At 28.0% G+C, this 14,453-nt stretch overlaps 1 protein-coding gene across 1 annotated transcript; it reads right to left on the reverse strand.

Annotated features, from left to right (window-relative positions):
- Positions 1 to 196: 196 nt before the first annotated feature.
- LOC107442045 (uncharacterized) lies at positions 197 to 9,933 on the reverse strand. The gene is made up of 2 exons (XM_016055499.3): positions 9,721 to 9,933; positions 197 to 2,096 (listed from the first exon to the last, which is right to left on the reverse strand). Exon 2 carries the CDS (start codon positions 1,967 to 1,969, stop codon positions 1,112 to 1,114), a length of 858 nt encoding a protein of 285 aa, XP_015910985.1. The 5' UTR covers positions 1,970 to 2,096; positions 9,721 to 9,933; the 3' UTR covers positions 197 to 1,111.
- Between the last annotated feature and the right edge of the window lie 4,520 nt (positions 9,934 to 14,453).

Here is a 14,453-nt window from a genome sequence, read left to right on the forward strand (position 1 = left end):
AAAAATAGCTCTGCAACTTTAGTTGAAGATCCTTGTGAAAATTATAGTTGAATTAACTTTATTAAAAAACAATTATTTAAAAAAAGGAACTACTTTAACTCCAATAAGAAAATTTATTTATGTTAGTTCTGCTTTATGTCAATATTAATTTCAAATTGCTTGTAAATTGTAAGTCACAAAATAATTAGAAACAGGGTTAATTTACATAGTAAATTTATTAAAAAAAACTTTTACAAATAGCATAACAATAAATGATATTTATAAGCAAAAATTGAATTTTTGTTCTATAATTTACAATAAAAAACTATTAGTGATATCATATATTTCAAATAGTATGAATATAATTAGCAATTGAAAGAATTGCTTGATAAGAATTTTGAAGGTAACCAACAATGCATTTGTTTCTAAAGTTTTATTTCCAAAAAGCGGAAAGTTCATAATATATTCCAAACTTTATATTATTAAAATGATTGCATTAACATATAAATAGGGCTCCCACGGGGCAGGGCAAACAGGGAAAACCTGGAATTGTCAGGGAATTTTATTTTAACTCTAAAAAAGCATGAAATAATCAAGGAAAGTTGTAATTTTTTTACAAAAAACCTGGACGGTAATTTTTTTTTTAATGAAAAACCTGGAAAATTCCTATATCTTACCAGGAAAATAACCAGAATTGTGAATAACAGTAATCAGTTATTAAGACTAGATTTAAATAATTCTATTCACATCTATAATATATTACAGAACATAATATTCTATAAACATACAATAATTCTATTATATGTTTTTGCTCATAAAATCTGATATTTGACATAAATAAAAAAAAATTAAAGTTTTCTGGAGGGAAATTGCATATTATAGATAAAATATGCTTGATTAAAAATTACTTGGGAAAGTAAGGGAATTTTTTTTCTGAAATCGAGTGAGAACCCTGTATAAACTATTTAAAATGATTGCCTGACAATGATCATTACAGTTCAACTGACAGTGAGAATGCTTAAGTTGTACAAAAGTATGAAAAAATAAACACATAATTTGTATCAAACCAAATTTTAAATTTGGTTTGAAACAAAAGAACTAAATTTTAGTTCTTGCATGATTCGCTCATGTATTATTCAAGAACATATTTGCACATGGGGCATAAGGGTCGTTCCCTGAGGCAACGTCTTAGGCAATCACCATGAAACATGTGATGACAAGGAGTAACCCTTGCACACGACATGTCCTGTAAACACACAGCGCAGACATCATCATTATCGGTGAGCTCTTGCCTACTTGCATATCGGTATTTATCAATACTAGACCTCTCTTTCATTAGAACTTGCCAATGTTGATCTAGATCTTTTGCACACATGTATACATTGATGAAACTGGCTGCTGTTAAAAGTATCCAATCTTCGTGAGAGCAGACAAACACCAAGAGGATCATGAAACCAGAGGCCACACTGGAAAAGACTCTGACTAGCACTGGTGTCCACAGGCTCTCCAAGCTGTCAAATTTTTCACACTTGAGGTAAGTTAGCAAAGAGGGTATTTGCTCCTGGCAAGTCCTTTCTGTCAGAGTGAAGTAGAGGGCAGTTATTCCGATGTAGTACCAAGTTGGGTTGAAGTGTTCCAGTCCTTGCTCCAGACCAAATACCAGCAACATAAAGACACCAGTTATTACGAATGTGACTGCCCTTGTGAATTCCAGCATGACTTTTGTAGCAGTCATCGCCAAATGGCGGATGTTGGAATGCTCTGAGACAAAAACGATGGGTGTTATGTCTTGAAGGTAGACAAGTCTCTGAGTGTATAGGAGGAGATAGCAAATCACGTTATAAAATAATAGAGCATACAGTCCAGTCAGTTTCTCTTGTGGGCAGAACCACCGGTCACAGAGCATGAAGAACATTATTTGATTGATAAGACTGGACATAGCTTCAGTTCTATGGAAGTTTTCAGTTCTGTTTCGTCTTTCACGATTCATTTTGAAAGTTTAGTTAATAATTTTATGTTTTTAGTTTTGTTTTTCTTTGTAACAGATTTGAAACCAACGCACTTTATAAAAACATCAAATAGAGTTCAGGGTGAAAAACTTCATCACAAATGAATACCTACATTGTTAAAAAAAGACAAAATAGTAATTAGTAAAATTAAAAATATACGTTAACGATAAAATATATTAGAATTTTTTTATGTAAATTAAATCAGTAGTTTTCAGTTACAGTTAAATAATAAACTAAGTTAGTAATTTGATTGCTGGAAAACTATTAAATTGCATTCCATCAGATAATACAAACAAGGATATTTATTAAAATAGTTAAGAAATAAGACAAATTTTAAGAAAAAGAAGGCCCATACATTTAATTACATAATTGAATACAAAATAAATTATTATTTTTTAATTAAAATTCTTGCACCTGATGTAATTCAGAAAATGGATGTCATAAAAAAGTAGAGAAATTGAGTCACATAGATTACAGAAAAAAACAACAATCTGTTTGAAAAGGGGTTGCTGTTAGGGTTTGCATCCCCTCTAGAATAAGTAAACTTAAAATACAGTGTCCCACTCTCTAAACTTGCAATGCACAATAAATATGAATCTAAATCAAGTTGTTAAAAAATATTGTTCTGATGCTTTTTTAGTATTATGTATCTTTTAAAGTGCTCAGAGCTTGAGAAAATAATAATAAAATAAAAAATATTTTATTTTATTGTAAAAAAATATTTTATTTATATTTTAGAGATAAAAAATATTTTATATGAAAATACATTATTTTTCAAATTTATGCATTTCTAGTTTTACTCTTCCTCTGTCCCCTCCTCCCCCCAATAAAAAATGCTAGCAAAAGTTTTGAGAACTATATAAAGATAAATTAAAGCTATTGGGGTAAAAAAAAAAACATTAATAACAATGTTTCATATTCAAACTTTCATAGCATCATTCTGATAGTCTCCTGATTCTATCCAGTAATAAGGCTTATTAATTTAATTTTTTACGCATTTCTTTTGGAACTTTTTAACTTATTTGATCCAGTAATAAGGCTTATAAGACTGGAAATATGTTTGATGGAATAATCCTTATCTATCCATTTATATATTTACAAATAAACATTAAAATAATATGGAAAAATATTGTATGAGGCTTAATATTTTTTTTAAATTTTTTGCAACAACAAATAGTTTTTAAAAAAAATAAAAAAGACAGTTTTTTTAATAGAGAATTTAGTTTAAATCGAGTTACGAATTAGGAGTGTAGTTTAAGGGAAAAAGCCTTACCCCATATTTTTTGAGATTTAGAATATTTTTTTTTAAAGACCATGACCGAAAATAAATAATTTAGTATTTTCAAGCATTTTAATTGAAAATTCTTTTTGAATTTTTTGCTATATTTAAGTAGCTTTAATAATTGGCTCCTTAATTGAGTACCAGGAGATATTTTAATGCATTATGTAATCAAACTATTGCTTAGCATAACTTAAGCCATACCAAAGATTTCAAGATCTCTGAAAGATCATATTAATTAAAAACAAATACATCCACAGCGCAATTCCCCTAGAATGTCCAAAAAGTAAGTTAATTTTAGGAAAAACATTTATAAAAACAAAATCATACTTATTTATCCGAAAATAATTTCATGTAAAACGTTATTTTTAATAATTTTTTTATTATTTAACTTAGTAAGGGTCAGAAAATATTTGACACTTAAGGTATGCAAATTTTTATATTATTTTAAATTATAAAATTTGAACGAAATCGGTTGAATAGTTTCTGAGTTATTAAATTTTAAAAATCGTCATGTATTTAAAAATTTGATTTCTCGAGAACTATTCGACCGATTACGTCCAAATTTTAAATGCTATGGTTTAAAATTGCATAATTTAAAATCATGTAAAAAATTGTAAACTTAACAATATTTTTTTTTTCAATTATTAAATAAAGTAATAAATATTTATTAAAAATTATTTTTTATATTGGATCATCTTTGTATAAACGAATTTTATCAATGTGCGCAAAGATGTTTCATTTTGCTTAAAAAGTTCTCGACATACATATGAATCGAAATATCTCTTGAAATACGCAAAACAGGAAATTAACGTTAAGGGATCCAAACTTTCGAGGGCTCTCCTGTCTAAACTATTCGGACTAATTTTCAAGACTCCCCAAGGCCAAAACCTGAATTGGTCGGGGAAAAAATAGTGGTTATATTATAAGAAATTCATTTCTGTGTTCGATTTCGTAACTTAAGATATTGTATGAACTCATTAATTCAGCTTAGGTCTTCAAACTATTGAAATTGAGTCGTAGTATGTGAAAATCCGATCGTTATATCAGAAGTTATTCAGGTTGTTCACTCTTTATTTTACGTACTGTGTTCTAACACAAAAAGTTTCATCAAAATCTTAAAGTAATATGTAAATAGAAATGTTTGTTTTGACTTTTTCCTGTTAGATGGAAGAAAATAAATGAATAATTAATATTTTTAAAAAAAAAATTAATATGAGAAAATAAATGAATATAATCCTTGATATCAAACAAGTACTTTTATAGAAAATGTTTTAAAATCTATTTCTTTTTTTGTTTTTAGCTCGCTATGAAAAAATAATAAATTCCCCCCCCCCCTTGAAATCTTTGTTTAGAAGCCAAAAAGTAAGGGCAAGGACTTGCATCTTGAAGAAACAAAGTAAAAGTAAAGCATCATTGAAAAAAAAATGCTGGATTCTCCTTTTAAACACAAAGACTAATGAACTTTAACACATCCTAGGTTTATCTTGTTTCAGCATTTTCTAGGGTCAACAAACAGAATCGACGAAAGTAAAAACGTAGTTCGTAGATATTTCTATGTCTATATCTCGAACTAACAATTTTGTTCAAAATAAATTGTAAAATATGAGACAAGTGTATTGAAAATATTTAATATAATATCACTTCATGTCACGCTTTTTAGTAATATTTTGTACATTAATGATAAATGTGAAATCAACAGAAAATTTTCAGAGATCGGCTTGGATGCTACAGTACATGTTTTCTTTCTTTTTTTCTTCGATATACTATAAATAATAGCGTTTGAGTTGAACACAAAAATAAAAAAGGCTATATTAATAAGTAAACGCTTGATACTTTTTATTTAGAACTTTCTTATTAGCATTGCAAAATAAACCGTCTTGAAATTTTAAAAATCTAACAAGCGTAATTCTTTCTTTTTGTCATAATGCAACTGCCTTAGAGTATAACTTTTTTTTTTTAATTATAAAAAAGTCATATATATAAACAGATTTAAGTGTTAACGTACGCTGTAGCGTACGTTAACATTTAGTGAACATTTGATGCCTCGGGACTTACTTATTCCTACTTACTACAGAATTTCAAAAGTGGGTATTTTATGATAAAACTGTCTTGAAATACAATAAATATAACCCTTTTTTTAAACACATAAAATTACTACTTTAGAGTAGAGCTTGAATACATAAAAAAAGGATATATTAACATACTTAAATGAACACTTGATACTTTCTATCGAGTACCAAAAGTCGGTATTTTGTTAATCATTGGAATAAATAAAGAAAAAACGTAGAACACATTCCTTACCATTCAAGATAATTACTTTTATTTGTACTACTAACTTGATAGAATCGGTCTCAATCTAACGATGCGACCTTGCAAGCGACGTCATCGTGGGTGAATCGGGTCATTCGTTCACGCCACGATTCAAAAGCCAATCAAGTTCGACAGACACGTGCGACGTCTCCAGCAGGTATCCTATTAAATCTAATCCGAAATAGATTCAGCGTGACAATAAACGAAACCTAAGTACTGTAACGTTAACCGGCCAAGCACAACCACTTGATTAGACCCAAACATGTGATTTAAATCCCACGGTTGGACCTAATCAAGCATTCTTCCGAGTTGCAAGTACTCAATTGCCATGTTAACTTCAATTAATTATTTAACAACCATCCAACGAATTTGAACAATAAAAATAATACAAGAACAACAATTAAAAAAAGTAAGATGAAAAGAAGGAAAAAAAAAAGTCAGAAATTTAATAATCAATGCCTGTACTTAAAGTAAATGAAAATATTTCACTCGTTTAACATATTTATAAATCAGATAATATTTTGATGATAAAACTATTTTGAAAATACATTATTTTTTGAGAGAATTAGAAATAGTTTTCTCAAAACATTATTCTCTTTCTCATTCTTATTTCCTTGCGTAGATACAAAGACATGAACGAAATACTTTTATATTATTGTCTTGTAAATGTATTCAATTTCAAAAATGATAGTTGGTCTGTTTTTTTTATATAAAATGGGCGTGCTTAAAAATTATTTTCCAAAGCATTCTTATTTTGCCCAACGACTGAACATATAGATGACAAACATCATATTAAAAAAACATTCAGTAACTCCGAACTGATAAAGAAAATTATTTATTAAGTAAGCATTGAAAAGTCTTAAAACATTTTTAAATAATATAAAACAACATTGTATTTCATTAAAAAAAATCCATTTATATAATAGATATTCTTATGTAAAAATATTAAAATTGAATACTCTTTTTTATTCCTTAATAGAAAAAAGTTCGATAAACTGTACTGTTCTTTAATTTAAAAATTTATTTTCTGATTTTTAATTTATTTTGACAGTAATTGAAAAAATTGTCGTAATATCAAGCTTCTTGTAACATGCCATATGCTTTATGTCAAACTTTTACTGTATACTTTATGTAATTTTGGTATAATTTTTAAGGCAATGATTCAATTTAAATTACAGCAAAGAATTTAGTTTTGAAATAATTGACTAACTCACGTATTAACCAACAGTTAATCTTTGTTTAAAAGTTATGAAGATAAACTTCAGAATATTAACTGAAGTTATGTAGAGGTTTGAACTCTTTTTACTATTGCTAATAAATGATATAAAATAAATGCAACGAACTTTAATCACTCCATACTTCAATTTTACATTAAAATTACAACGTTATCAACATGATACTTTTGACAATAACTAAGGAATTTGATAAAAGTTTGCCATTAATGTATTTCAAACCATTTAAAGAATACTACAAATAACGAGGTAAACAACGAAAAATGAAAATATGACAACCGAAGCTGACGTCGTCAGGGGGCACAAGCCCCGGATGTCATAAATGCAAAACCTTTTCTATCGAGAGAGTACGACAAATGTCTAAGTTGCTCTATCTGTACCCCAAAGGTTTTGTCAAAAGTTCAGGTAGAGAAAAAATAAAATACAAATTACAAAAACCGAAATATAATACTATTAATACAAAAGAAAACAATGTTCAAAAACTTACTTAAAAGTTATAAATCCCAAAACCAAAGAACACAACACACTACAAATCCTCAACTAAATAGGAATTAACGAAAAAACAACGTCCCCTAATTTAATGAGCAGAAAAAAAAAAAAGAAAAGAAAAAGAAAGCTTTTGCCATCAATAATAGAAATGCTTAACTGGGGCAACTCAGCTAAGACTCGATCATGCCCTATTAAGAGAAAACAAAACTAATAATTTTTAATCATTTCTTTAATTAAAATTTAATATTACAGAAATATTAAAAGGCAAACCATTACTTTCCAGATTTTTAAAAAAATTACTTGTCGCCTCTTGAAAGCATTCAACATTATTGCAAATTTTATTAATTCTAGACAATTGAGAAAAAACTATATTTTTGAAAATTTTACTTTACAAATTGGTATTAAAATTACGGAAAAAAATATCCTTAAACTTAAAAGCTTTCCTTTTATCATAAACACCAATTTTAATTTGATTATTAGAAATATCAATTTTAAAATCTAAATGCTCAACATTTAATGTTTTTGTATTATTAACTTTCATGATAAAAAATTTGAGAATGCTAGGATTTCACAGGTTATTCATTGTTTTTCTGATATTTTTTCTTTAAAACAACTTAAAGATATAGTTGCTTATAAATATTCCTCTACTCTTAGAAAAAAAGTTTGTAATTATAATTTTTTAAGTCGGAATTTGAATTATATTCTGTTTTTGTAAAATAGACGAATTTTCTCAGTATATTGATAAAGATTATGGTCATGTTATTACCAGGAATTTAGAGATTGGTAGAGATCAAGATTTGATTAGTATTTTGAGTAGAGGATCTAAATTTAGAACAAGGTTCAAAATGAGAAATGATGATTTTTATTTTATCGGTAAAAAGAGATCTTGATTGTTTTATTGCTATAGTTTCTAGAAAATATCATTGACCTATTGAAAGTTTTACAGAATGGAAGACAAGGATTGTGAAAAAAGTTAAATATTATTTAAATAATTCCAAATTTTGTTTTTATCCTAGTGGTGCCGTTATTGATAATGATTTGAGAAAATTAAAATGCTTAAGAATAAGTTTATTATTACAGTTGTTGATAAAGTTTCTAATAACTTTTGTATTTTGTGTAAATAATTTTTTTTTAAAAATTAATTATTAAGGAATATAATGCTAATAATACTTATTTTAAATTAAGTTATGACAAAAAAGCTATTGAAGAAAGGATTATTGCTTTCAGTAAAAAATTGAAATTTAAATTGAATGGAATTACCTTATTTACTTCCAATTGTAAAGTTTCATAAGAATCCAAAAACATTCAGGTTTATTGCTTAAGGTACTAATTGTTATAATTCTAGTGTTAGTAAAAAGTTTTTTAATATTCTTAATATTATTTTACTTAAAATTAAAAGTGAGAATAATATTGTTATTAATAGTAAGGTTGATGTTTTGAATTTTATTGAAAAAATGAGGTTTTTAATATTAATACAATTGACTTTGAAAATCTTTATACCAGTATACCTCACGCTCAAATACTTGATATTTGTAGTGGCATTTATGATAAATATTTAATAAATGAAAATATTGATAAATTTTATTGGATAGATATTTGTAAATTTAATCTTTTTGAAAATGTTCTTTTTAATGGCCTTGATTTTTTTAAACAAAAAATAGGGATTCTACAAGATAATTCTTTTGCTGGCGCTTTTGCTACTATTTATTAAAAATTTTTTGAAGTTAAGTACCTTGCCTTAAATTATTATAACAGAATTAAATTCACGAGCGAAGAAAGTGATAAAATTGATAATATGCATCTTTCATAATTTGTAGTTCCACTTAAAGCAAAAAATGCTTACTTTTAATTTCCTTTGTGTATTATAAATAGGAGTGTCGATTCCAGTTTTTCTTAATATTCATATACATATATATTGCTTTCCTGCAAACCGTTTTAACAAAACATTATTACAATAAAAAATATTAATGTTCGTAACGAAAAAAAATCTCAGAGCACATAAAACTACTTTGGCAAAATTTTGTTTAAATAACTTTGTTAACTTTTTTTTTCTTTTTTGCTTTACTCGTTATTTTTCAAATAGTCATCAATACCCGATTTGGTCTAAATATCTACCTTTAAATCAACTAGAAGTATTTTGTTTGTTCATGAACGCGTAATTTCATAATTATTCATTTATTAATTTAAAAAAAAATGAATGAAAAACAATGATATGCAAATTAAAATTTTTTAAACAGATAATTTTCCATGGTTCTTTTGACTCAAAGAAAATATTGAAACATTTTTCAAAAAGAATTTGAAAATTGAAGAAATAAAAGCATGAATTGTTTTAATATGATTTAAAAAATTGAAATCATTTAAATTTTAATTAAAAAATATTGCGTAGGAGAAAAGTGTTGCGTGAAAGCATGCGACTCACCTTTTGTGTTATATCCAGATGGAGAGCTAATTTTCAACCATCCTCTTTTTCGTTGAGGTATCTTCTCTAATGAAGGCATCACCTCGTGGGTTACTCAACTAAATTCAGAAAAAGAAGAATTGCGTCATTATCCAAACAACGATGGGGCACATGACACGTCGCCTCTCTCGTCATCCAACATTTTGCTTTTCAACAGACCCCACACACATTGACACACTCACCGCCGCAATCCAGAAATAAAAAACAGTCCCGCGAACGTATACCTCGTCTTACGTCATTCGATTCATGTGAAAGGGTAGAAAAGCATCAATGAAGAAAGAAATCGGAATTAAGGAAAATAATTATAGTAAAAGTACCTTATAACGACAGTTGATAATTGCAAATGCTATTGGCACTATAGCTAGCTTTCCGTTTTAAACAAATGAAAAGGATTTAATGTTAAAACAACAGTACATGTAAAAACAAAATGATGTACAAAAGCTTTCGACGACTTTGATAATAACAGAATATATTTTTCAATAGTAAAACTGGAATCTGATTTACATTGTCAAGTAGGGAAATAATGGGTAGGTACGTTGTTCATATATATATAATGGTAGATGTGTTGTCAACAAAATGGTAGGTATTGCATCAAACAAAAGTTGCAGTTTGATGATGCATAATGAATCTGATTAGATTCGTTTGGTTAGATGTCCTAATTTAGCAACATTGAGGGTTTAATAGGTAACTTTTTAGTAAATGGTTGTTTTAATGTTCAAAAATTTACATTATAAGGTCTTGTTACTGTTATATCGAATTTAACGAAATTTTTTTTCTCTAAACTTCATGAATATTGTTTAATTTATGCTATCAGGAAATAAATATTCGATATTTAGACAAAATGTTAATACTTCATTCCCTTCGAAAGAATTTAAAAACACTAATATAGTTTGATTTTTCAAGCATGTTATGTAGATAAACAATAAAGGGAAATAATATTAACTTCCTTGCCTTCATTGCAACGAATTCCCAAATACGTTGCCTTCATTGCCCAAATATTTATGGCAAAGGACAATAAATTAATATATTTTCTATAAAATATCCTTTTTGAGCACTGCAATTTTATGTCAAATAATGCAAAAAAAAAAAAAAAAACATATCAAATAAATTCGGTTTTCAACTGATAAACAGGTAAAACTTTTTCAACTGTATTGTTGTAACTACTTCACGATTGTTTGCATAGCCACGATAGGCAGCTGGAAATCGCTTCAAAGGAAATTATAATTTAGTAATTTTTTATTGAATTTCTTAAATTTCAATAATAGTTTAATATGTAATGTCCCTAAATCAGGACATCTAATCAATGAATCTGTTCAGATTCCTTTATTGGGGGGGGGGACTTTTTAATAATTGGGGATCAACATGAAACTTTTTAATAAATGGTTGGTTTAATATCCAAAAATCTACATTAAACTCTTGTTGCTGTTACCTCAAATTTAACGAGAATTCTTTTCTCTAAAATACACGAATATTATTTAATTGAAGCTGACAAGAAATAAATATTCGATATTTAGATAAAATTTTAATATCTCATTCCCTTCGTAAGAGTTTAAAAACACTAATATAGTTTAATTTTTCAAACATGTTATGCAGATAACTAATAAAGGGAAATAATATTTACTTCCTTACTTTTACTGCCACCTATTAAAACTCTCCTAAAAATTTATGGAAGAAAGCAAGAAATTAATTTTTTTCATAAAATATCATTTTTGACTAAAGCAGTTTCTTGCCAATTAACGCAAGAAAATAGTGCAAGTAAGTTCAGTTCACGAACGATAAACAGGAGAAACTTTTCCAACTGTTGAGTTGTAACTACTTCACGATTGTTTACATAGCCACGGTCTACAGCTGGAATGAATCGCTTCAAAGAGATTTATAATTTAATAATTTTATTATTAAACTTTCGAAATTTCAATGATAGTTTAATAATAATGCCGCTAAATCAGAACATCTAATGAACGAATCCGATCAGATTTAATTATTGGGGAGGGGGTGTTTCTAATAAATGAGGATTAATGGGGAAGGGTTTAATAAATGGGGAGCTTTTTGATAAATGGATTGTTTCAAAATGTTCAAAAATCTACAATTAAACTTTTGTTACTATTACCTCGAATTCAACGAGAATTCGTTTTCTAAAATACATGAATATTATTTAATTAAAGCTGTCAAGAAATAAATATTCGATATTTAGATAAAATTTTAATATTTCATTCCCTTCGAAGGAGTTTAAAAACATTCATATAAGCAGAGCATCGTTTATACGACGCCGAAGGGACCACTGGAAAACGTAGCATAAACGATAACGTCGTAAAATCGATTTTTACTTCCAAAACTGGAAACTAACTCTGTTTTCAGTTAATTTAAATGTTTAACGTGTTGATTTACATAAATTTCTAAATTAGACGAAGCAAAACAAACAAATAACCATAAAAAAATGAAACATTTCAGTAAGTAATTTGAATATACGTTACCTTTATTTATTTATAATTTTTTTTTTGATACTCCATATTTGTTTTTTGTTTTTTTTTCACTTTATCATATCACGTTAAGTTTACAGAAAAAATTATATAAGGTTGTTTTATGTGATGATTGACGTTGAGCTGCATTTAATGATTTGTGCAAGGAATTAAGGTCCTGAAATTTTTTTTCTCCAGCATTGTTGTAAAGAAAATAAGTTCTTAGTGTTTCAATGGAATTCATTGCATCTTGAAAAGATGGCGGAACAACTTCTTGGCATTCCTCGTCATTCTGGCTGTCACTATGTGGCTCAGACAGTGTGTTCTGAATTAACTCATAAGCAGTGCAAATAGCTACCGTTACTACATTCTCATCGCAATCCATGTATTCATCAAAAGTTGTCTCTGTTGCGAGCAAACTTCAATCATCATAATTAATTATTGTATCATCATCGCTTACGTCATCACCCACATTATCATCGGATGTTCGATGGGTAAATCCAGCTTTTATAAAACAGTTCATTGCTTGGAGAACACTTATTTTCTTGGGATTTCTGCAATGCTTCAAATAGTGAGTTGAACTAACTGCTTTCCATACTGCAATTTTAGATTTCTAATCACGGCCAAATCTAATGGCTGAAGCACACTTGTGCAGTTTACAGGAAAAAAGTGAACTTTCACATTTTCCAAAAAATTAATATCCGAGGAGTAAGCTGGATATTGGTCGATAAATTTTCAAAATTTTTAGTTTTTGCCTCCTTATAACATTGTCTAGTTTTTTCAGACAGCTAGTAAAAATTTCGATCGTCAGCCACGCATTTTTATTGGCGTCATAATCCAGCGGAAGCGTTTTGATATTCTATAGACATCTGGGATATTTTGATTTTCCTACCACTAAAGGAGTGATCTTTTCACTTCCATCAGAGTTTACACAAAGCAGCACAGTAAGGAGATCTTTGCTTTTTTTCCCTCCTTTACATTTTTCGCCTTTATAAGCTTATGTCTGATTCGGCATTAGATGATAGAAAAGACCCGTGTTTACTGTCAAGAATAAAAGTGAAATGAACGTAAACAAAATCTAAAAACCGACATATAACCGATTCTGTGCGTCGTATAAACGATATATTTTTACATTAAAATGAATAGGAATGAACTGGGACCACACTGAAACGTAGTATAAATGTAAACGTCGTATAAACGATATATTTTTACATTAAAATGAATAGGAATGAACTGGGACCACACTAAAACGTAGTATAAATGTATAAACGTCGTATAAACGATATATTTTTACATTAAAATGAATAGGAATGAATTGGGAACACACTAAAACGTAGTATAAATGTAAACGTCGTATAAACGATATATTTTTACATTAAAATGAATAGGAATGAATTGGGACCACACTGAAACGTAGTATAAATGTGAACGTCGTATAAACGATAGATTTTTACTCTAAAATGAATAGGAATGAATTGGGACCACACTAAAACGTCGTATAAACGATATATTTTTACATTAAAATGAATAGGAATGAATTGGGACCACACTAAAACGTATGTAAGCGTCGTATAAACGATCGTCGTATAAATGATGCTCCACTGTAGTTTAATTTATCAAACATGTTATGAAGATAAACAATAGAGTGTAATTATATCAACTTCCTTTCTTTTATAGTCACATATCAGAACTTTCTTAAATAATTGGGACCCTGGTATGAAATAACAGAAATTGTTCGAATTTTAAAATTTTAATCAGTAAATTTAAAAATTTTAATCGATTTAAACTTTTTGCGACTTACCTAAATGTTTGCGGTTCTGGTATAAAATATCTGAAATTGTTGCAGTTTTAAAATTCTTAAGAGTAAAAATTGGAGGAATTACACCAATTTTTAAAGTAGAAAGAACTCACAAATTGATTTATCGCGGTTATCTCCTAAGTATGGCCCCGAGTGTAAACATAATATACTTAATTAAATCAGTTAATAAACTAAATCCTTCGTAATTTGTAAAACGTTTCCATTGATTTTTTATTCTGATTTCACATGTTTTATATAATTTTCGTTGATAATAGACTTGTTCCTAAAAATGTTCATTCAACATTCCTGGCTGTCTGCTGGGTGCCAGGATCAACGTCCTAAAAAAGTTCAAACGAGTAGTCTGGGTTGAGAGTTCTTTAACATTGCTAAAGTTTCCAAAGATGCTCGAAATCATGGTTCTTTGTGTGTTTTTCAGATGG

Source organism: Parasteatoda tepidariorum, chromosome 3, assembly GCF_982258835.1.
Source record: "Parasteatoda tepidariorum strain Cologne lab strain chromosome 3, Ptep-v5.0, whole genome shotgun sequence".
Taxonomy (NCBI): domain Eukaryota; kingdom Metazoa; phylum Arthropoda; class Arachnida; order Araneae; family Theridiidae; genus Parasteatoda; species Parasteatoda tepidariorum.

What these genes read in the sequence shown, in the direction of transcription:
- LOC107442045 (XM_016055499.3), bottom strand. Translation starts at nt 1,969, where the DNA reads ATGAATCGTGAAAGACGAAACAGAACTGAAAACTTCCATAGAACTGAA.